At 43.8% G+C, this 25474-nt stretch overlaps 1 protein-coding gene across 2 annotated transcripts in view; it reads left to right on the top strand.

The window, feature by feature from the left end:
• The window catches only part of ZDHHC12 (zinc finger DHHC-type palmitoyltransferase 12), a 39941-nt gene extending 16196 nt beyond the window's left edge, over positions 1-23745 (top strand). For both annotated transcript variants that reach the window (XM_063936445.1, XM_063936444.1), the window contains exon 5: positions 20430-23745. In XM_063936445.1, the coding sequence (XP_063792515.1) occupies positions 20430-20745 (316 nt within the window). In that variant the 3' untranslated portion in view covers positions 20746-23745. The remainder of the gene's footprint in view (positions 1-20429) is intronic.
• The last annotated feature ends 1729 nt before the right edge of the window (positions 23746-25474 follow it).

A 25474-nucleotide genomic window follows, 5' to 3' on the forward strand; every position in this document is an offset into this window, starting at 1 on the left:
AGTAGACGACATGTCCGTAATCGTTGGCAGGTCCTTCAGTCCGGACCAGATGTCGGCATCAGCAGTCGCTCCAGACTGCCCTGCATCACCGCCAGCGGGTGGGCTCGGAATTCTGAGCCTTTTCCTCGCACCCCCAGTTGCGGGAGAATGTGAAGGAGAAGATGTTGACAGGTCGCGTTCCGCTTGACTTGACAATTTTCTCACCAGCAGTTCTTTGAACCCCTGCAGACTTGTGTCTGCCGGAAAGAGAGATCCAAGGTAGGTTTTAAATCTAGGATCGAGCACGGTGGCCAAAATGTAGTGCTCGGATTTCAACTGATTGACCACCCGTGAATCCTTGTTAAGCGAATTAAGGGCTCCATCCACAAGTCCCACATGCCTAGCGGAATCGCTCAGTGTTAGCTCCTCCTTCAATGTCTCCAGCTTCTTCTGCAAAAGCCTGATGAGGGGAATGACCTGACTCAGGCTGGCAGTGTCTGAACTGACTTCACGTGTGGCAAGTTCAAAAGGTTGCAGAACCTTGCACAACGTTGAAATCATTCTCCACTGCGCTTGAGACAGGTGCATTCCACCTCCTATATCGTGGTCAGTTGTATAGGCTTGAATGGCCTTTTGCTGCTCCTCCATCCTCTGAAGCATATAGAGGGTTGAATTCCACCTCGTTACCACTTCTTGCTTCAGGTGATGGCAGGGCAGGTTCAGGCGTTTTTGGTGTTGCTCCAGTCTTCTGTACGTGGTGCCTGTACGCCGAAAGTGTCCCGCAATTCTTCTGGCCACCGACAGCATCTCTTGCACGCCCCTGTCGTTTTTTAAATAATTCTGCACCACCAAATTCAAGGTATGTGCAAAACATGGGACATGCTGGAATTTGCCCAGATTTAATGCACACACAATATTGCTGGCGTTGTCCGATGCCACAAATCCACAGGAGAGTCCAATTGGGGTAAGCCATTCTGCGATGATCTTCCTCAGTTGCCGTAAGAGGTTTTCAGCTGTGTGCGTATTCTGGAAAGCGGTGATACAAAGCGTAGCCTGCCTAGGAAAGAGTTGGCGTTTGCGAGATGCTGCTACTGGTGCCGCCGCTGCTGTTCTTGCGGCGGGAGTCAATACATCTACCCAGTGGGCTGTCACAGTCATATAGTCCTGAGTCTGCCCTGCTCCACTTGTCCACATGTCCGTGGTTAGGTGGACATTGGGTACAACTGCATTTTTTAGGACACTGGTGAGTCTTTTTCTGAGGTCTGTGTACATTTTCGGTATCGCCTGCCTAGAGAAATGGAACCTAGATGGTATTTGGTACCGGGGACACAGTACCTCAAACAAGTCTATAGTTGGCTCTGCAGTAATGATGGATACCGGAACCACGTTTCTCACCGCCCAAGATGCCAAGGCCTCAGTTATCCGCTTTGCAGCAGGATGACTGCTGTGATATTTCATCTTCCTCGCAAAGGACTGTTGGACAGTCAATTGCTTGGTGGAAGTAGTAAAAGTCGTCTTACGACTTCCCCTCTGGGATGACCATCGACTCCCAGCAGCAACAACAGCAGCGCCAGCAGCAGTAGGCGTTACACGCAAGGATGCATCGGAGGAATCCCAGGCAGGAGAGGACTCGTCAGAATTGCCAGTGACATGGCCTGCAGGACTATTGGCATTCCTGGGGAAGGAGGAAATTGACACTGAGGGAGTTGGTGGGGTGGTTTGCGTGAGCTTGGTTACAAGAGGAAGGGATTTACTGGTCAGTGGACTGCTTCCGCTGTCGCCCAAAGTTTTTGAACTTGTCACTGACTTATGATGAATGCGCTGCAGGTGACGTATAAGGGAGGATGTTCCGAGGTGGTTAACGTCCTTACCCCTACTTATTACAGCTTGACAAAGGCAACACACGGCTTGACACCTGTTGTCCACATTTCTGTTGAAATACTTCCACAACGAAGAGCTGATTTTTTTGGTATTTTCACCAGGCATGTCAATGGCCATATTCCTCCCACGGACAACAGGTGTCTCCCCGGGTGCAAACCACCCGCCATCAGAATCCTCCTTGTCAATTTCCTCCCCAGCGCCAGCAACACCCATATCCTCCTCATCCTGGTGTACTTCAACACTGACATCTTCAATCTGACTATCAGGAACTGGACTGCGGGTGCTCCTTCCAGCACTTGCAGGGGGCGTGCAAATGGTGGAAGGCGCATGCTCTTCACGTCCAGTGTTGGGAAGGTCAGGCATCGCAACCGACACAATTGGACTCTCCTTGTGGATTTGTGATTTCGAAGAACGCACAGTTCTTTGCTGTGCTTTTGCCAGCTTTAAGTCTTTTCATTTTTCTAGCGAGAGGCTGAGTGCTTCCATCCTCATGTGAAGCTGAACCACTAGCCATGAACATAGGCCAGGGCCTCAGCCGTTCCTTGCCACTCCGTGTGGTAAATGGCATATTGGCAAGTTTACGCTTCTCCGACGACGATTTTATTTTAGATTTTTGAGTCCTTTTTTTACTGATATTTTGTGTTTTGGATTTTACATGCTCTGTACTATGACATTGGGCATCGGCCTTGGCAGACGACGTTGATGGAATTTCATCATCTCGGCCATGACTAGTGGCAGCAGCTTCAGCACGAGGTGGAAGTGGATCTTGATCTTTCCCTATTTTTGGAACCTCAACATTTTTGTTCTCCATATTTTAATAGGCACAACTAAAAGGCACCTCAGGTAAACAATGGAGATGGATGGATACTAGTATACTTATGGATGACGAGTGACTGACGACACAGAGGTAGCTACAGCCGTGGACTACCGTACTGCGTCTGCTAGTATAGAGATGATAATGATATAAAAAATATATATCACTACTGCAGGTATATATAATATAATGACGGACCTGCTGGACACTGTCAGCAGACTCCTAAACTACTAGTATGAAGAAGATAGAAAAATAAACCCCACCACAGGTAGGTATACAATTATGGACGAGCACTGACGACACAGAGGTAGCTACAGCCGTGGACTACCGTACTGCGTCTGCTAGTATAGAGATGATAATGATATAAAAAATATATATATATCACTACTGCAGGTATATATAATATAATGACGGACCTGCTGGACACTGTCAGCAGACTCCTAAACTACTAGTATGAAGAAGATAGAAAAAAAAAACCACCACAGGTAGGTATACAATTATGGACGAGCACTGACGACACAGAGGTAGCTACAGCCGTGGACTACCGTACTGCGTCTGCTAGTATAGAGATGATAATGATATAAAAAATATATATATATCACTACTGCAGGTATATATAATATAATGACGGACCTGCTGGACACTGTCAGCAGACTCCTAAACTACTAGTATGAAGAAGATAGAAAAATAAACCCCACCACAGGTAGGTATACAATTATGGACGAGCACTGACGACACAGAGGTAGCTACAGCCGTGGACTACCGTACTGCGTCTGCTAGTATAGAGATGATAATGATATAAAATATATATATATATCACTACTGCAGGTATATATAATATAATGACGGACCTGCTGGACACTGTCAGCAGACTCCTAAACTACTAGTATGAAGAAGATAGAAAAAAAAAACCCCACCACAGGTAGGTATACAATTATGGACGAGCACTGACGACACAGAGGTAGCTACAGCCGTGGACTACCGTACTGCGTCTGCTAGTATAGAGATGATAATGATATAAAAAATATATATATATCACTACTGCAGGTATATATAATATAATGACGGACCTGCTGGACACTGTCAGCAGACTCCTAAACTACTAGTATGAAGAAGATAGAAAAATAAACCCCACCACAGGTAGGTATACAATTATTATTTATTTATTTATTTTATTTATTAACAGTTTCTTATATAGCGCAGCATATTCCGTTGCGCTTTACAATTAGAACAACAGTAATAGAACAAAACTGGGTAAAAACAGACAGACAGAGGTAGGAAGGCCCTGCTCGCAAGCTTACAATCTATAGGGAGATAGGCATAGATACACAAGGATAGATGCTACCTATTGCATAATGGTGCACCAGATTGCTAGGTTCTTAATGGGTTGTATGATACCCCACAAAGTTATCCAAGTGTCAGGAGGGTGTGAGACTAAAGAAAGACAAGATATGTGATGTTATGAATACTCTACAGAGGATGTAATTAGATAGGGAAGCACTGAAGGTTATGTGGGTGGGTCTGGAATTTGATAGGCTTGTTTGAAGAGGTGAGTTTTCAGGGAACATTTAAAGGTTTGGAGACTAGAGGCGAGTCTTACTGTGCGTGGGAGGGCATTCCACAGAGTGGCTGAAGCCCGGATAAAGTCCTGTAATTTTGAGTGTGAACAAGTAATGCGTGTGGATGAGAGACGTAGATCTTGTGCAGAGCGGAGAGGTCGGGTAGGGAGATATTTTGAGATGAGTGAAGAGATGTATGTTGGTGCAGTTTGGTTAATAGCCTTGTATGTGAGTAAAAGTATTTTATATTTAATACGGTAGAATACCGGTAACCAATGGAGGGACTGACAGAGCGGATCTGCAGACGATGAACGTCTGGCAAGGAAGATTAGCCTCGCAGCTGCATTCAAAATGGATTGTAGTGGTGAGAGCCTATGTTTGGGAAGACCGGTCAGGAGACTATTACAATAATCAATGCGGGAGATAATGAGAGCATGGATTAGAGTTTTTGCTGTGTCTTGTGTAAGATAAGGGCGTATTTTGGATATGTTTCTTAGATGTATGTAACATGATCTTGAGACAGATTGAATGTGGGTAACAAAGGACAGTTCAGAGTCAAGAATGACACCTAGGCAGCGAGCTTGTGGGGTAGGGGTGATTGCAGAGTTCTCAACAGTGATAGAGATATCAGGTTGGAAACTACTATTGGCCGGTGGAAATATAATTAATTCTGTTTTGGAAATATTAAGTTTGAGGTGGCGAGATGTCATCCAAGATGAAATGGCAGAAAGGCATTAAGTTATGGACGAGCACTGACGACACAGAGGTAGCTACAGCCGTGGACTACCGTACTGCGTCTGCTAGTATAGAGATGATAATGATATAAAATATATATATATATCACTACTGCAGGTATATATAATATAATGACGGACCTGCTGGACACTGTCAGCAGACTCCTAAACTACTAGTATGAAGAAGATAGAAAAAAAAAACCCCACCACAGGTAGGTATACAATTATGGACGAGCACTGACGACACAGAGGTAGCTACAGCCGTGGACTACCGTACTGCGTCTGCTAGTATAGAGATGATAATGATATAAAAAATATATATATATCACTACTGCAGGTATATATAATATAATGACGGACCTGCTGGACACTGTCAGCAGACTCCTAAACTACTAGTATGAAGAAGATAGAAAAAAAAAACCCACCACAGGTAGGTATACAATTATGGACGAGCACTGACGACACAGGTAGCTACAGCCGTGGACTACCGTACTGCGTCTGCTAGTATAGAGATGATAATGATATAAAAAATATATATATATCACTACTGCAGGTATATATAATATAATGACGGACCTGCTGGACACTGTCAGCAGACTCCTAAACTACTAGTATGAAGAAGATAGAAAAATAAACCCCACCACAGGTAGGTATACAATTATGGACGAGCACTGACGACACAGAGGTAGCTACAGCCGTGGACTACCGTACTGCGTCTGCTAGTATAGAGATGATAATGATATAAAAAATATATATATATATCACTACTGCAGGTATATATAATATAATGACGGACCTGCTGGACACTGTCAGCAGACTCCTAAACTACTAGTATGAAGAAGATAGAAAAATAAACCCCACCACAGGTAGGTATACAATTATGGACGAGCACTGACGACACAGAGGTAGCTACAGCCGTGGACTACCGTACTGCGTCTGCTAGTATAGAGATGATAATGATATAAAAAATATATATATATCACTACTGCAGGTATATATAATATAATGACGGACCTGCTGGACACTGTCAGCAGACTCCTAAACTACTAGTATGAAGAAGATAGAAAAAAAAAACCACCACAGGTAGGTATACAATTATGGACGAGCACTGACGACACAGAGGTAGCTACAGCCGTGGACTACCGTACTGCGTCTGCTAGTATAGAGATGATAATGATATAAAAAATATATATATATCACTACTGCAGGTATATATAATATAATGACGGACCTGCTGGACACTGTCAGCAGACTCCTAAACTACTAGTATGAAGAAGATAGAAAAAAAAACCCACCACAGGTAGGTATACAATTATGGACGAGCACTGACGACACAGAGGTAGCTACAGCCGTGGACTACCGTACTGCGTCTGCTAGTATAGAGATGATAATGATATAAAAAATATATATATATCACTACTGCAGGTATATATGATATAATGACGGACCTGCTGGACACTGTCAGCAGACTCCTAAACTACTAGTATGAAGAAGATAGAAAAATAAACCCCACCACAGGTAGGTATACAATTATTATTTATTTATTTATTTTATTTATTAACAGTTTCTTATATAGCGCAGCATATTCCGTTGCGCTTTACAATTAGAACAACAGTAATAGAACAAAACTGGGTAAAAACAGACAGACATAGAGGTAGGAAGGCCCTGCTCGCAAGCTTACAATCTATAGGGAGATAGGCATAGATACACAAGGATAGATGCTACCTATTGCATAATGGTGCACCAGATTGCTAGGTTCTTAATGGGTTGTATGATGATACCCCACAAAGTTATCCAAGTGTCAGGAGGGTGTGAGACTAAAGAAAGACAAGATATGTGATGTTATGAATACTCTACAGAGGATGTAATTAGATAGGGAAGCACTGAAGGTTATGTGGGTGGGTCTGGAATTTGATAGGCTTGTCTGAAGAGGTGAGTTTTCAGGGAACATTTAAAGGTTTGGAGACTAGAGGCGAGTCTTACTGTGCGTGGGAGGGCATTCCACAGAGTGGCTGAAGCCCGGATAAAGTCCTGTAATTTTGAGTGTGAACAAGTAATGCGTGTGGATGAGAGACGTAGATCTTGTGCAGAGCGGAGAGGTCGGGTAGGGAGATATTTTGAGATGAGTGAAGAGATGTATGTTGGTGCAGTTTGGTTAATAGCCTTGTATGTGAGTAAAAGTATTTTATATTTAATACGGTAGAATACCGGTAACCAATGGAGGGACTGACAGAGCGGATCTGCAGACGATGAACGTCTGGCAAGGAAGATTAGCCTCGCAGCTGCATTCAAAATGGATTGTAGTGGTGAGAGCCTATGTTAGGGAAGACCGGTCAGGAGACTATTACAATAATCAATGCGGGAGATAATGAGAGCATGGATTAGAGTTTTTGCTGTGTCTTGTGTAAGATAAGGGCGTATTTTGGATATGTTTCTTAGATGTATGTAACATGATCTTGAGACAGATTGAATGTGGGTAACAAAGGACAGTTCAGAGTCAAGAATGACACCTAGGCAGCGAGCTTGTGGGGTAGGGGTGATTGCAGAGTTCTCAACAGTGATAGAGATATCAGGTTGGAAACTACTATTGGCCGGTGGAAATATAATTAATTCTGTTTTGGAAATATTAAGTTTGAGGTGGCGAGATGTCATCCAAGATGAAATGGCAGAAAGGCATTCAGTTATGGACGAGCACTGACGACACAGAGGTAGCTACAGCCGTGGACTACCGTACTGCGTCTGCTAGTATAGAGATGATAATGATATAAAAAATATATATATATATCACTACTGCAGGTATATATAATATAATGACGGACCTGCTGGACACTGTCAGCAGACTCCTAAACTACTAGTATGAAGAAGATAGAAAAAAAAAACCCACCACAGGTAGGTATACAATTATGGACGAGCACTGACGACACAGAGGTAGCTACAGCCGTGGACTACCGTACTGCGTCTGCTAGTATAGAGATGATAATGATATAAAAAATATATATATATCACTACTGCAGGTATATATGATATAATGACGGACCTGCTGGACACTGTCAGCAGACTCCTAAACTACTAGTATGAAGAAGATAGAAAAATAAACCCCACCACAGGTAGGTATACAATTATGGACGAGCACTGACGACACAGAGGTAGCTACAGCCGTGGACTACCGTACTGCGTCTGCTAGTATAGAGATGATAATGATATAAAAAATATATATATATCACTACTGCAGGTATATATAATATAATGACGGACCTGCTGGACACTGTCAGCAGACTCCTAAACTACTAGTATGAAGAAGATAGAAAAATAAACCCCACCACAGGTAGGTATACAATTATGGACGAGCACTGACGACACAGAGGTAGCTACAGCCGTGGACTACCGTACTGCGTCTGCTAGTATAGAGATGATAATGATATAAAAAATATATATATATCACTACTGCAGGCATATATAATATAATGACGGACCTGCTGGACACTGTCAGCAGACTCCTAAACTACTAGTATGAAGAAGATAGAAAAAAAAACCCCACCACAGGTAGGTATACAATTATGGACGAGCACTGACGACACAGAGGTAGCTACAGCCGTGGACTACCGTACTGCGTCTGCTAGTATAGAGATGATAATGATATAAAAAATATATATATATCACTACTGCAGGTATATATAATATAATGACGGACCTGCTGGACACTGTCAGCAGACTCCTAAACTACTAGTATGAAGAAGATAGAAAAATAAACCCCACCACAGGTAGGTATACAATTATGGACGAGCACTGACGACACAGAGGTAGCTACAGCCGTGGACTACCGTACTGCGTCTGCTAGTATAGAGATGATAATGATATAAAAAATATATATATATCACTACTGCAGGTATATATAATATAATGACGGACCTGCTGGACACTGTCAGCAGACTCCTAAACTACTAGTATGAAGAAGATAGAAAAATAAACCCCACCACAGGTAGGTATACAATTATGGACGAGCACTGACGACACAGAGGTAGCTACAGCCGTGGACTACCGTACTGCGTCTGCTAGTATAGAGATGATAATGATATAAAAAATATATATATATATATCACTACTGCAGGTATATATAATATAATGACGGACCTGCTGGACACTCAGCAGACTCCTAAACTACTAGTATGAAGAAGATAGAAAAATAAACCCCACCACAGGTAGGTATACAATTATGGACGAGCACTGACGACACAGAGGTAGCTACAGCCGTGGACTACCGTACTGCGTCTGCTAGTATAGAGATGATAATGATATAAAAAAAATATATATATCACTACTGCAGGTATATATAATATAATGACGGACCTGCTGGACACTGTCAGCAGACTCCTAAACTACTAGTATGAAGAAGATAGAAAAATAAACCCCACCACAGGTAGGTATACAATTATGGACGAGCACTGACGACACAGAGGTAGCTACAGCCGTGGACTACCGTACTGCGTCTGCTAGTATAGAGATGATAATGATATAAAAAATATATATATCACTACTGCAGGTATATATAATATAATGACGGACCTGCTGGACACTGTCAGCAGACTCCTAAACTACTAGTATGAAGAAGATAGAAAAAAAAAACCCACCACAGGTAGGTATACAATTATGGACGAGCACTGACGACACAGAGGTAGCTACAGCCGTGGACTACCGTACTGCGTCTGCTAGTATAGAGATGATAATGATATAAAAAATATATATATATCACTACTGCAGGTATATATAATATAATGACGGACCTGCTGGACACTGTCAGCAGACTCCTAAACTACTAGTATGAAGAAGATAGAAAAAAAAACCCCACCACAGGTAGGTATACAATTATGGACGAGCACTGACGACACAGAGGTAGCTACAGCCGTGGACTACCGTACTGCGTCTGCTAGTATAGAGATGATAATGATATAAAAAATATATATATATCACTACTGCAGGTATATATAATATAATGACGGACCTGCTGGACACTGTCAGCAGACTCCTAAACTACTAGTATGAAGAAGATAGAAAAAATAAACCCCACCACAGGTAGGTATACAATTATGGACGAGCACTGACGACACAGAGGTAGCCACAGCCGTGGACTACCGTACTGCGTCTGCTAATATAGAGATGATAAAGATGATAGAGATGAACAAAAAAAATATAACGCTACTGCAGGTAAATATTTATATAATATAATGAATGACGGACCTGCTGGACACTGTCAGCAGAATGCGTTTATAGAATAAAAAAAAAAACACCACAGGAGTGTTTAACTTTTTCAGGCAGACAATATACTGGTGGTCACTGGTCAGTCACACTGGCAGCAAAAGTGTGCACTGTACTCCTGCTATAACTGCACCCCAGTCTCCCCCACAATTCAGCTGTGTGAGCAGTGAGCACTCAGCACAGTCAGATATACATAGATGATATTATCATGCAGCACACTGAGGCTGAGCACAGATATGGTATGTGACTGTGTATCGTTTTTTTTCAGGCAGAGAACGGATTATATTAAATAATAAATAAAACTGGTGGTGGTCACTAGTAACTATCAGCAAAACTCTGCACTCTGAGTACTCCTAATGCTCCCCAAAATTACTAAGTTAGTAGTAAATCAACTCAAGTGTCTCTATCTATTCTAACGGAGAGGACGCCAGCCACGTCCTCTCCCTATCAATCTCAATGCACGTGTGAAAATGGCGGCGACGCGCGGCTCCTTATATAGAATCCGAGTCTCGCGATAGAATACGAGCCTCGCGAGAATCCGACAGCGGGATGATGACGTTCGGGCGCGCTTGGGTTAACCGAGCAAGGCGGGAAGATCCGAGTCTGCCTCGGACCCGTGTAAAAAGGCTGAAGTTCGGGGGGGTTCGGATTCCGAGGAACCGAACCCGCTCATCTCTAAGTCAGACCCATTCTAAACTTAAAATCCCTGAACCTGTACTTAAAAAGGTTCAAGTTCAAGATGGAATCGCTCAGGGCAGTGATCTCCAGCATGGAAGGGGGGATTTTATGGTGTCACTAGACATAAAGGATGCATACCTTCATGTCCTCATTTATCCTCATCAGGCGTACCTGAGATTTGCTGTACAGGACTGTCATTACCAATTTCAGACGTTGCAGTTTGGGCTTTCCACGGCCCCGAGGGTTTTCACCAAGGTAATGGCGGAAATGATGGTACTCCTGCGCAGGCAAGGAGTCACAATTATCCCGTACTTGGACTATCTCCTGATAAAAACGAGATCAAAGAAACAGCTGCAGAAAAGGGTGTCGCTCTCCGTGAGAGTGCTGCAGCAACATGGCTGGATCCTAAATCTACAAAAGTCACAGTTGGTTCCAACAACTCGGCTGTCTTTCTTAGGCATGATTCTGGACACAGAACAAAAGAGGTTTTTTCTCCCGATGGAAAAAGCCCAGGAACTCCAGAACATGGTCAGAGACCTGTTAAAATTAAAAAGAGTGTCAGTCCATCAATGCACTCGAGTACTGGGGAAAATGGTGGCGACCTACGAGGCCATCCCCTTCGGCAGGTTTCATGCGAGGACTTTTCAGTGGGACCTTCTGGACAAGTGGTCCGGGTCCCACCTTCAAATACATCAGAAAATAACCCTGTCCCCCAGGGCCAGGGTGTCTCTCCTATGGTGGCTGCAGAGTGCTCACCTTCTAGAAGGTCGCAGGTTCGGCATTCAGGGCTGGGTTCTGGTGACCACGGACGTGAGCCTCCGAGGATGGGGAGCAGTCGCACAATGAAGGAATTTTCAGGGACTGTGGTCAAGCCAGGAGGCTTGTCTACACATCAACATACTGGAATTAAGGGCCATATACAATGGCCTACGACAAGCGGAGAATCTTCTTTGCGACCTACCGGTTCTGATTCAATCAGACAACGTCACAGCTGTGGCTCATGTAAACCGCCAAGGCGGGACAAGGAGCAGAGTGGCAATGGCAGAAGCCACCAGGATTCTGCGCTGGGCAGAAAATCACGTAAGCGCTCTGTCAGCGGTATTCATTCCGGGAGTGGACAACTGGGAAGCAGACTTCCTCAGCAGACACGATCTTCATCCAGGAGAGTGGGGACTTCATCAAGAAGTCTTTGCAGAGATAACAAGTCTTTGGGGACTTCCTCAAATAGACATGATGGCATCACGCCTCAACAAGAAGCTTCGGAGGTATTGTGCCAGGTCAAGGGACCCTCAGGCAGAAGCGGTGGACGCCCTGGTGACACCATGGGTGTTTCAATCGGTCTCTGTGTTCCCTCCTCTTCCTCATCTCAAAAATATTGAGAATCATAAGATGAAAAAGAGTGCAGACAATACTCATTGTTCCAGATTGGCCTCGAAGGGCCTGGTATTCAGATCTTCAGGAGATGCTCACAGAAGATCCGTGGCCTCTTCCTCTCATGGAGGACCTGTTGCAGCAGGGACCCTGCGTGTTCCAAGACTTACCGCGGTTATGTTTGACGGCATGGCGGTTGAACACCGAATCCTAGCTGGGAAGGGTATTCCGGAAGAAGTCATCCCTACTCTGATAAAGGCTAGGAAGGAAGTGACGGCGAAAAATTATCACCGTATCTGGAGGAAGTATGTATCTTGGTGTGAAGCCAAGAATGCTCCTATGGAAGATTTCCACTTGGGCCGTTTTCTCCACTTTCTACAGACAGGAGTGGATATGGGCCTAAAGCTAGGCTCCATTAAGGTACAGATTTCGGCCCTATCTATATTCTTCCAAAAGGAATTGCTTCTCTCCCAGAAGTCCAAACTTTTGTAAAGGGAGTGCTACACATCCAGCCTACTTTTGTGCCCCCAGTGGCACCATGGGACCTTAACGTGGTGTTACAGTTCCTAAAATCTCACTGGTTTGAACCTCTTCAAACAGTTGAATTAAAGTTTCTCACGTGGAAAGTGGTCATGTTGTTGGCCTTGGCATCTGCAAGGTGGGTGTCCGAATTGGCGGTCTTATCTCATAAGAGCCCCTATCTCATTTTCCATGAGGATAGAGCAGAGTTAAGGACTCGTCCTCAATTTTTGCCTAAGGTGGTGTCATTTCATATGAACCAACCTATTGTGGTGCCTGTGGCTACGGGAGACTTGGAGGATTCCAAATCCCTTGATGTAGTCGGGGCCTTAAAAATTTACGTAGCCAGGATGGCTCGGGTTAGGAAAACAGAGGCACTGTTTCTCCTGTATGCAGCCAACAAGGTTGGCACTCCTGCTTCTAAGCAGACTATTGCTCGCTGGATCTGTACACGATTTAGCAGGCTCATTCTACGGCTGGATTTCCGTTACCAAATTCAGTAAAGGCCCATTCCACTAGGAAGGTGGGCTCTTTTTGGGCGGCTGCCCGAGGCGTCTCGGCCTTACAGCTTTGCCGAGCAGCTACTTGGTCGGGTTCAAACACTTTTGCAAAATTCTACAAGTTTGATACCCTGGCTGAGGAGGACCTCATGTTTGCTCAGTCGGTGCTGCAGGGTCATCCGCACTCTCCCGCCCGGTTTGGAGCTTTGGTATAATCCCCATGGTCCTTACGGAGTCCCCAGCATCTTCTAGGACGTAAGAGAAAATAAGATGTTAAACCTACCGGTAAATCTTTTTCTCCTAGTCCGCAGAGGATGCTGGGCGCCGTCCCAGTGCGGACATATTTCTGCATGACTTGTATATAGTTATTGCTTACATAAGGGTTATGTTACAGTTGAGATCAGTCGTTGGCTGATACTGTTTTGTTCATACTGTTAACTGGTTACGTATATTCCAGGTTATACGGTGTGGGCTGGTATGAATCTTGCCCTTGGATTAACAAAAATCCTTTCCTCGTACTGTCCGTCTCCTCTGGGCACAGTTTCTCTAACTGAGGTCTGAAGGAGGGGCATAGAGGGAGGAGCCAGTGCACACCCATTCTAAAGTTCTTTATAGTGCCCATGTCTCCTGCGGAGCCCGTCTATACCCCATGGTCCTTACGGAGTCTCCAGCATCCTCTACGGACTAGGAGAAAAAGATTTACCGGTAGGTTTAAAATCTTATTTTTCCATCACTTGAACATAAAGCTTACTGTATATAAAAATAAATAGTCCCTATCAGTAGGGGTGAGACTTGCAGGCATCGGACCACTGGTAAGTAAATATATGTAAACAGTTTTTGTAGCGCTCAATAAACCTTTCGTAAGTGCTGTGCGAATTTATGCAAAAGAGAGAGAGTAATGAAAAAAATGTATAGAATACTTTATTAATAAAACTGAACCTTGGATTATAAAAACTGCACAAGGGGAAAAAACTATGGTATTTGGATCTCAATGTCAGTCAATAAACAGTGTATATGTAATGATCGTGCTGGGGTTATCAGTAATGATGAGAGGTGACAGTAACAGCTCCCCCAATCTGGGGGGTAAGAGTATTAAAATGTCCGGCTCAATTGATTTGAGATAAATCCTGTTAAGCTGTGAACCAGCTACATATAAAGTCAAATTGGTCCAGAGAGAGTCAATCAAAAACCGTCTACAGAAAATTGGTGACACCCATGTGAGAATGTGAATGGGGTGAGAGGATCTGCGTACCAAAACTCACAGTATATGAAAGTGAATGACTCCCATAAAGGTATCTTTAGCCACCAATCGCCAATGACGTGAATAAGCCAGCCGTACACACACCTTTATACAGCAATCCCAGTAGTATGACGTACCGTACTCACATAACACACAGTGAATGCACTCCCATAAAGGTATCTTTAGCCACCAGTATTCAATCGTGTAAATGGAGCCACCGTAAACACACCTTCGTAGGTTATTCCCCTAAAGCGGGACGTACCGTACTCACATAGCACATGGTAGTCGGACTCGTATAACGGTTTCTTTATCTTTCGTCCTCCAAACTTCTAACTAGAGCAGTGTGGTGTACACGGAGTCTCCCAATATGAGAATTATGACCCAAAAGAAACCAAAAGGGCACTCTTAAAATCTGTAAAATTTATTCCAAACACTGTCTAAAAACATGGGATAACAGATGGTATATGGAAAGAAGGTGTACCTGAAAGGCAGTACCGGTGGAAATGATTATCAGTAAAATTAGGAAGAGTGAACGAGATATCATCACTAGAAAACAAAAGAAGTTCATCAGGGATGTTTCCCTAAAGAATAGAAAGGACTCTTTGTCTGAAACTGAGTATGGGCAGTTTGCCGTTAGGCCAGTCCCTAAAAAAACCATACCAGATTCTAGGACAGGGGGCACTAAAGAATACCCCTCACATTATAGGTTGAATCAAGGAAATAGACCTAATGCCAAAATTTTGGAATTAAGGGGAGAACCATCAATTGAATATCAAGGGAATTGGCCCACCAGAAAATGTAATAAACCTAAACAAAGAGGGAGTTTTAGAGAGAGAGAGAGAGAGTACCATTTATAATCCCCAGGATCAATATAATACAGATTATTTGGGTAAAACAAGGTATGGAAGATATTTTGGAAAAAATAGAGGAGAAAGAGTCCCAAGTTGGAGAGATAGGGGTCATAGGGAGAATGATATTCCACATCACAATAATAGGTTCAATACCCTACGAGAACAGGACGATGAGGTTTTTTTGGAGTGGGGAACACAGAACAGCCGATACCGTTAGCAAAATCACCCAATTCACCCTCCTACAAAAAGAATAAAATCTTCAGGAGGGGAAAAAGAGGAGGACAGAGAAAACGTGACCGTCACTCTAAAAAGACACTAAGGGTTGAAAATGTGAGTAACCCGGAGGTTGATAACCTCGCGTTTACAAAAATATTCAACCTTCGTGATCATATTCTCACGCATGATGAGAAAACAGTCTTAGAGAAAGGTTTAAAGTTTGCTCCTAGTAGTCCAGTGGTTCTCAAACTCTGTCCTCAGGACCCCACACAGTGCATATTTTGCAGGTAACCCAGCAAGTGCACAGGTGTATTAATTACTCACTGACACATTTTATAAGGTCCGCAGGTGCAGCTAATTATTTCACTTGCGATTCTGTGAGGAGACCTGCAAAACATGTACTGTGTGGGGTCCTGAGGACCGAGTTTGAGAACCTGTGTAGTAGTCAAATCAACTTTTTCGATTTGTACATAGATGTACAAAAGTTTATTAGGAAATTAGCCCTCAAAGTTTTTTTCTAATAAAACAATTGACCCAAACGAGAATATAGATCCGAACAGTAACTTGTTCAAAAATCCATCAACTTTTAATCCTAGTTTTGTTAAGGGATGTTTTGTCGAGACGTTTAATAAAATTGTCACGGAAGAAATTAGGAACCTAAAAGATCATCTCCCAGGTTTCAAACACAATCTCAGTCGGGGTGAGAGAGAGGCCCTAAATAACTTACGTGATAATGACAATGTTATAATCAAACCCGCCGACAAAGGCGGTGGGGTGGTGGTTTTAAATAAAACACAAGGGCCCTCATTCCGAGTTGTTCGCTCGCTAGCTGCTTTTAGCAGCATTGCACACGCTAAGCCGCCGCCCTCTGGGAGTGTATCTTAGCTTAGCAGAATTGCGAACAAAATATTAGCAAAATTGCGAATAGAAATTTCATAGCAGTTTCTGAGTAGCTCGACACTTACTCTGCCACTGCGATCAGTTCAGTCAGTTTCGTTCCTGGTTTGACGTCACAAACACACCCAGCGTTCGCCCAGACACTCCCCCGTTTCTCCAGCCACTCCCGCGTTTTTCCCAGAAACGGCAGCGTTTTTTCACACACACCTATAAAACGGCCAGTTTCTGCCCAGAAACACCCACTTCCTGTCAATCACACTCTGATCACCAGAACGAAGAAAAATCCTCGTAATGCCGTGAGTAAAATACCTAACTGTTGAGTAAAATAACTAAGCGCATGCGCTCTGCGAACATTGCGCATGCGCAGTAAGCGACTAATCGCAATATAGAGAAAATCGTCAACAAACGAACAACTCGGAATGAGGGCCAATATGTGAATGCGGTACAACGGCAGTTAAAAGATGTCAATACATATAGAAAGCTCCGCGGTGATCCATCCACCAGGGTGCTTTCTAGCATGAAAACATTTGTACACGAAAACATTTTACACCATCATAAACCATAAGGATGGTATAGAAGCCATTAAAAGATCATTATGTAATAGTAATATTGAAAATGGTTTGCAAAGTATGATTGTGGAGGGTATTGAACTCATTCTTAACAACAACTATTTTAGTTTTGATGGTGTTTTTTATAACCAAGACGTCGGCACCGCCATGGGGACCAGGTTCGCCCCCAGTTATGCCAACATATTTATGACTGATTGGGAGGAGGCCCATGTATGGCATGGTCATGACTGGAGAGCGAACCTGGCCCATTGGTGGCGTTACATTGATGAGGTCATGTTCCTATGGAAAGGTGACCTCAGGTCCTTAGAGAAATTTTGTAAACATCTTAATAATAATGGATTAAACATCAAATTCACTTTTTCTATCAGTCAAGAAAGAGTGAATTTTTTGGACCTTAACATTATGATTAGAGAAGGAAGAATAGAAACAACCACCTATTTCAAACCGACTGACTCTAATACATATATACATACTTCTAGCAATCATTTACCAAGGTGGCTCCATAATGTCCCGAAAGATCAGCTTACAAGGCTACGAAGGAATTGTAGCAAAGTAGAGGATTTTGAAAAGGAAGCCCATTATCTGAAACATCGTTTCATAAATGAGGGATATGATCCAAAGAAAATTGATGGTTCAATTCAGGAACTATCTACTATGGATAGAAAGGGGGTCCTACAAATAAAGGAAAAGGAAAAAATCCGTATGCATTGGCCTTTAATACGAAATTTAATAGCCAACATAAGTCAGTAGAATCCATCTTCCACAAAAACTGGCACATTCTGCTTAAAGATCCCCTACTGTCCACTTTATTGCCAGAACGTCCCCAGTTTATTTACAGAAAAGCGGACAATATTAAGAATAGAGTGGTCACAAGTGCATTTTCCAATGATAGGGGAGGCATGCATACCCGTCAAAAGGGTTTTCATAAATGCCATGACTGTAGCATGTGCAAAGCGTGCACTAATGACGGGAAAAAAACATTACGTTTCAGTCATGAGGGTGCTGTGTATCAGATTAAACCATTTATCACCTGTAACTCGAAATACTGCATCTACGCATTCAGATGCACTTGCGATAAGCTATATGTTGGTAAGACCACCAGAACACTTGGAGTGCGTTGGTCTGAACATATACGCAACATCAAAAAAGGAAATGAAAATCATCCATTTTCTTTGCACTTCAAAAATGTTCATAATAGTTCAGTTAAGCACATAAAAAATTTCTGGGGTATAGATCAGGTAAAGGATAATTGGAGGAACCGTAATAAAGATTCTGCTTTAGCGAAAAAAGAGATGAAGTGGATATACGATTTGAATACACTGGCACCTAGGGGACTTAACCATGAATTTGAATTAAAATGTTTTTTGTAGTTCTATATCTTTTCATGTATTGTTTATCACCCCTATGGGGTATATATTACTTTACATGACGTATCTGTATATAATTAATTATCTACTGGTTCATTTAGGTCAGGCATGTCCAAACTGCGGCCCTCCAGCTGTTGAGAAACTACACATCCCAGCATGCCCTGACACAGCTTTAGTATTCTCTGACCGCAAAACTGTGCCAGGGCATGCTGGGATATGTAGTTTCACAACAGCTGGAGGGCCGCAGTTTGGACATGCGTGATTTAGGTGTTTATTTATATTGGGCTTTCAAAGCTTATATTAGGTGCTCAGGGGGGTCAATCCACCTTTTTCCATACCTATAGTTAATCTAGGCATTGTTGTCGGTATATACATCTAATCCGACTTATAATGTCCTATTATGGAATCTGATACAGTTACATTTATGTTTTTGCCATATATTTGGTTGGCAAAACGTAAGGACGATGGAGGGCGGAAGTGACGTATCGGAATTGGCCGATACGGAATTTCAGTATCACAAGTAGATTCATTTAATTGTACATGCCCTATTCAATATATAGGTATAATTTAAACATCTATGCCCTGCTCCAGCACATTACTATTAGTCCGTTAAGTCGGCTAAGTTCGATGCAGGTGCATGAAGTTGCCTATATCCGGTTACGGTTGGCAGGAACGAGATTGCCGGTGGTTGGCGGAAGTCACTCGGCGGAGTTTTATTTAGGAAGTATAAAGTTTTGTATATATTTTTATATGTGTTCATATGTTTTTATGTTATGAAATTAGGGACATGTATATACTATCAATGTATTTTTTTATACTGTGGGCTACGGTTCAGTGTCGATGCTCCCTTCACTTCTTACATCCGGCTGTGGTTGGCGGAAGTGAGGAGAACCAGGAAGCGGACGGCCGCGTGTATGCGGCGTCCGGAAACAGATGTACATACAGGAATAGATAAAAGTAGCTTTATTCAGTGGCGCTCCTTCACCTTGAAAAAGACTTAATACTACAGTCGAAACATGTTGGTCCAGGAGTGCTACTGATCACCTTTGCAGTGGGAACAGACGGTTAGGTATTTCCTGTCGGGCAATTCACGGCCGGTACTGCCTTTCAGGTACACCTTCTTTCCATCTACCATCTGTTATCCCATGTTTTTAGACAGTGTTTGGAATAAATTTTACGGATTTTAAGAGTGCCCTTTTGGTTTCTTTTGGGTCATAATTCTCATATTGGGAGACTCCGTGTACACCACACTGCTCTAGTTAGAAGTTTGGAGGACGAAAGATAAAGAAACCGTTATACGAGTCCGACTACCATGTGCTATGTGAGTACGGTACGTCCCGCTTTAGGGGAATAACCTACGAAGGTGTGTTTACGGTGGCTCCATTTACACGATTGAATACTGGTGGCTAAAGATACCTTTATGGGAGTGCATTCACTGTGTGTTATGTGAGTACGGTACGTCATACTACTGGGATTACTGTATAAAGGTGTGTGTACGGCTGTCTTATTCACGTCATTGGCGATTGGTGGCTAAAGATACCTTTATGGGAGTCATTCACTTTCATATACTGTGAGTTTTGGTACGCAGATCCTCTCACCCCATTCACATTCTCACATGGGTGTCACCAATTTTCTGTAGACGTACTACACTGTTATTTCCATTTGGTTTATTCTGAGGTTCATTCATCGTTGAAGGGAATCATATGGACTGACGACTGGGAATTGACACATCGTTTACAAGTGGTCCTGCGACCTATAGAAGACACTGCTTCAAAAAGGTTTTATATGGGGCATTTATGTTGGAACAGGACAGAGCGCTGAGTTACATTCTTTTTACTGTACAATAGCGTTAGTGATATAAGTCGCCTGGGAGAGTAGGGAAAACACTAGGCGATATTACATATGGAGCGTTATGCCTAGTGTGTGTATTTTATGTGTTAGAAACTGGAATGAGCAACTAAAGTGAATTAATGAGACTTTCATTGTGGTGTTGTCTTCTAGGTCTGGGTTCCAGTCTGACTTTTCTTGGAGCGGCTGGCTGCGTGTTAATGTATTCTTGCTCTTAGCTTTCATGCTAATCAGCATCTTAACAATGGTGGTCTGCCTGCTGCTTGTATGTCACCTGTACCTCATCTCCTGCAATTCCACAACCTGGGAGTTCATGTCCTACCATCGTATTGCCTACCTGAAGCAGTGCGACTCGGACACTAACCCGTTTGACAGGGGCATTGTGCGGAATCTGTGGAGTTTCTTCTGCACCTGTGGCACCGTGGCCTGGGAACGCGTTTATCTCACAGAAACTTACAACGCTGTTTGAAACCAATATTACTTTTGTGTGATTTGCCAGCCTTGGTCCTCACTGCGGTACTTTAATGGAAGGATGCTGCTAATAGCTGCTCCATGGAGGGGCTGGATGACTAAGCAGCAGGTTCTAGATGCTCAAGGCTGTGGTTCTAGTGAAGAATTAGCTGTACCAAGTCAGAACTACCCTGTATGAAAGGACCAACAGTTGTACCATGAGGCAGCCCAGGCTGATGTATGGCATCAGCATCCAGTTCTGCTGAACTTTGTTGTCCCTGTAGGAGATATACATCCCATTCAGGAGTCACGGATATCCCCAGAATAACATTTCTTTCAGCATCTTCCAGTAGCTCCTGTAGGACATCTGTTCCGCTTAGATGACCAGACAATAAGTTGAGAGGGGAATGCACCAACGTAGAGGCACAGGACATGGATTGTGCCAGTAACCTCCTATTCAAAAGTCTGTGTGATAAGATGCTGTGGAGATTGCTGGAGGAGACTACTCTGTCTTGGGTCCCTTTTTAGCCATGACCTGCTTCTGGCCAGGACCTTTATTATTTTTTTTAGCAAGAATAATTTCTCTTTCATCCATCTGGGGGACGCTGCGCCATTACTTGTGGGTTAGAGGTGTGTGGTTGTGGAGTTTGGCACAGAACTATTAAAACCTGACTCCTCCCCCCTCTAACCCCTCCCATCTCCTTCCTGCCTAGCCAGTACCTCAGTTTTAGTTTTGTGCCTGTGGAGTACAGACACAGATTTTTTTCACTGAAGATTTTAGTTAGGTATTTTGTTATTTTATTTTGTTATTTGATTGCTTATAGTGCCTAGTCCCTGTATACAGGTGACAGGTACTGCTAGAGTGGGGTTAGCAAGGATTTTCCCACTCTATTCTGCCGCTGGAGGCCACCACACTTCGGTCACTGGGGCTTGATTCCTGTTCCTGAGAAGTCGGCAGTGAGGAGGTACAGGATAGACACAATCTGTCTCTGACAGTATTGGTCTATCCTTCCTATATATATATATATATATATATATATATATATATATATATATATATTTCTGTATTTTTTATTGCAAACTCTCCAATCCTCTCCCCCCCCCCCACCCCCCGTTTATTCCTCCCCCCACTCCTCTCTCCCGGACCTCCGGCGGTGAGCAGTGGCGAGGGCTTTACTTAACCCTGCTACTGTTTTGCTGATCAGTACGGGAAGTGGTGAGTCACTCCCCAGGGGGGGCGCTAGACGCTACCCGAACAGAGCCGCTGTATGTAGCGGCTCGCGGGAGCCGCATTCCGACTGCACTACTGAACTAACAGGACGAATTCCCGCCCTGCACTGCCGCGCGCGCACTCCCTCCCAGCGTCTACAAGGGCTCCAGCCGCCATCTTCTCCAGAGGCAGTACGGGGGACGCTGTGCAGCACATGCACACTTGTTCCTAACAGCAAGTATATTTTGAGCAATAGTGTCATTCTATACTTTTGGGGGAGTTTGCAGATGTAAATTTTGAACTGGCAGAGTCTAATTCACAGTATATTTACAATATACATTGCACAGTGTAATTCACAGTATAATTACACTATACATTGCACAGTATAATTCACAGTATAATTACCATATACATTGCACAGTATAATTCACAGTATATTTACAATATACATTGCACAGTATAATTCACAGTATAATTACCATATACATTGCACAGTATAATTCGCAGTACTGTTCACTACTCTACTAAGTTTATTGTTCGTTTGTAGTACATCAGATCTACAAAAGGGAAAGACCACCTCGGTGGTTTATTTTTCCTGCTCACAATGTGGGTCGAAGCTAGCTAAGGGTAGCGCGGACGCAGGTGCCCTCTGTGCTTCCTGCTCGGGTGCATCTGTGGCGGACCAACAGGGAGGTTCCGCAGATCAGTCTATTCCTCCATACGGTGAAACCTCTGTGGACTCAAAATATGGGCAGGTGTCTTGCTGATTTAACTCTGTCTCTAGACAAATTTGTGAACTCTGCCAGCAGTTCTTCTGCTACAAAACGGCCACAGCCGTTGCCGCTATAACTTTTCCGGGGGAGGAGTTGGAGACATCCCCATTGGAGAAGGGGGAAGTAGACCCAGAGTGGGGCGAGTTTTCGGCCTGGGAATATGAGGAGTTTTCTACTAGCTCCGGTGTTAGATTGCTGATATAAGCCATTCATCAGACTCTTAATATTTAGGATAGGTGGCGGAGTCTTCCTCTGCCTTTTTCAAAAGACAAAAAAAAAAAAAAAAAAGACCGGTTACTGTCTTTCCTTCTCATTCACACTTTGTGGATATTTTAAAAGATCCTTGGCTTAAGCCGGATTCTCGTTTTCAAGCCCTAAGAAATTGAAATTTCTATATCCTTTTACAGAGGAGGATACAAGATTTTGGGGAAAAACTATGGTTATTCCTTCTGTACAGTCTGTGACGTTGAAAGATCCTACAGATAGATATAAGTATTGCTTCAATTCTCCTATGTTTTCTTTATCAGTTTCTGTACGCCCAATTCTATCTGGCGCTTGGGTCCTCAAGGCCGCGGATGACTGGCTAGCACATGTCGTATCTGGAATGCAGTTGGACGATCCATCGGAAACGATTCAATTAGCAGAACAGATTTCGGAGGCTCTTACTTATGTGGGTGAGACCTTGTTGGATTCTGCTGCGCTACAATCCCGTATTTCTGCCTTGACAGCAAGACGGTCTTTTTGGCTTCGGGTTTGGAATGCCGATTCTGTCTCAACGCAGACCCTGACGGCGGTACCCTTTGAAGTTGAGTTTCTCTTTGGGTCAAACTTAACGAAGATTATTCGGATACTACAGCGGACAGGAGCCCTATTCTTCCAGTTGCGCCTCAGAAACCAAAGACCACGAGGTTTCGGTCCTTTCGTAAACAGGGCAGAGGTGGTTTCCATTCCTTTCGTGCTTTTTCTAGTTACCCACGAAGTGGGGCATTCAGAGGTAGAGGAACACAGGTGACTCGTAGACCAGCCAGTAAACCTGCCGACAAACCTACGGCATGATGGTTCACGATCTCCGGAAGGATATATGTTAGATCTCGAGGAACCAGTCACCATACCGGGTGTTCGTCATTCCTCTTCCAAACGATCCCTCTGGACGTCGAGCTCTTTTTCATGCAACAGCCACTATTTTACAAAAGTTCAAAATGGAATCCATCCGCTTGATTATCGCCGCCATGGAACCAAGGAAATATTAGGCGTCTTATGTCTAACGAAGCCCATCTGCTTGTTCCTATTTGGACGGGTCATCAATCTCTTCTGAGATTAGCAGTCGGCCTGGACATTTTCAGTTTCTGGCTCTTCCCTTTGGTCTATCCACGGCTCCTCGGGTATTCGCAAAGATCATGGGCCATGTGGTGGCAGTTTTGCAGTGTCAGGGAGTCAACGATACTCTGTATTTGGATGATCTGTTGATCAAGGCCCCGTCAGAGTTTATTCTTCACCAGAACTTGCGTCTCACAATAGAGACTCTACAGTCATTCGAATGAATAATACATTGTCCAAAGTCGTCTTTGCTTCCTTCCCAGAAAAGGATGTTTCTGGGACTCTTATTCGACACCAACAACCAGAAAGTATTTCTTCCTCAGGACATACAGTCTAGAATTCGAACACTGCTGCATTTACCGGTGGTTTTGGTTCTCCGATGCATGCAGGTGTTAGGCAAGGTGGTGGCAACCTTCGCTGCAGTTCCATATGCCAGGTTTCATGCTCGGCCCCTTCAGGCTCAAATTCTCAACTGTTGGACTCGGACAGGGCCTCATCTCAAATTACAGCTGGTCCGATTGTCTGTACAGACTCGTTAGTCGCGTCGCTGGTGGCTTTACAGCTCCAATTTGACCAAAGTAGTTCCGTTCACAATTTGGTCTTGGGTGATGGTCGCCACAGACGTCGGCCTCAGGGGTTGGGGGGTGGTGTTTCAGACTCATCACTTTCAGGGACTCTGGACCAGTCGAGTCAAAGTTGCAGATCAACATCTTGGAGTTGAGGACAATCCGGTATGCACTACTTCGGATTCAAACCAGGGTACAGAATCATCCAGTGCGGATTCAGTCCGACACCGCCACGGCAGTTGCTTACATTAACAAGCAGAGAGGCACTCGAAGCTGACCCGCCATGACAGAAGTCACTCAGATTCTCACATGGGCGGAACATTGGGTTCCGGCCAGATCCACGATTCACATTCCAGGAATCGAGAACTGGGAAGCGGATTTCTTAAGCAGTCACACGGTGCATCCGGGAGAGTGGGAGCTTCACCAGGAGGTGATTCTGATTCTAGTAGCCGGTGGGGGATGCCCGATGTAGATCGGATGGCGTCTCGTCTCAACAATAAACTTCCTCTCTACGGGTCGCGTACTCAGGACCCTCAAGCAATTCTAATTGATGCACTGACGGCGCCGTGGCACTTTCAACTGGGATATGTGTTTCCACTTATTCCACGGTTGCTTCAACGCGTTCAGAGAGAAGGTCTGCCAATCATTCTGATGGCCCCAAATTGGCCACGCTGACTGTGGTACACTCTTCTGCGCAATAAGGTCGTCGAGGAACCATTCCGACTCCCTCTGCGTCCAGATCTTATGATTCAAGGACCATGTCACCACACAGGTTGGGTCGGCTGGCTTTGACGGCTTAGTTCTTGAATCCAACATTTTAAGGGGAAAAAGGTTTTTCTCGTCCTAGTGTGTAAACGATGATTCAGGGTAGAAAGCCGGTGG

This window comes from Pseudophryne corroboree, chromosome 8 (genome assembly GCF_028390025.1).
Source record: "Pseudophryne corroboree isolate aPseCor3 chromosome 8, aPseCor3.hap2, whole genome shotgun sequence".
Taxonomy (NCBI): Eukaryota; Metazoa; Chordata; class Amphibia; order Anura; family Myobatrachidae; genus Pseudophryne; species Pseudophryne corroboree.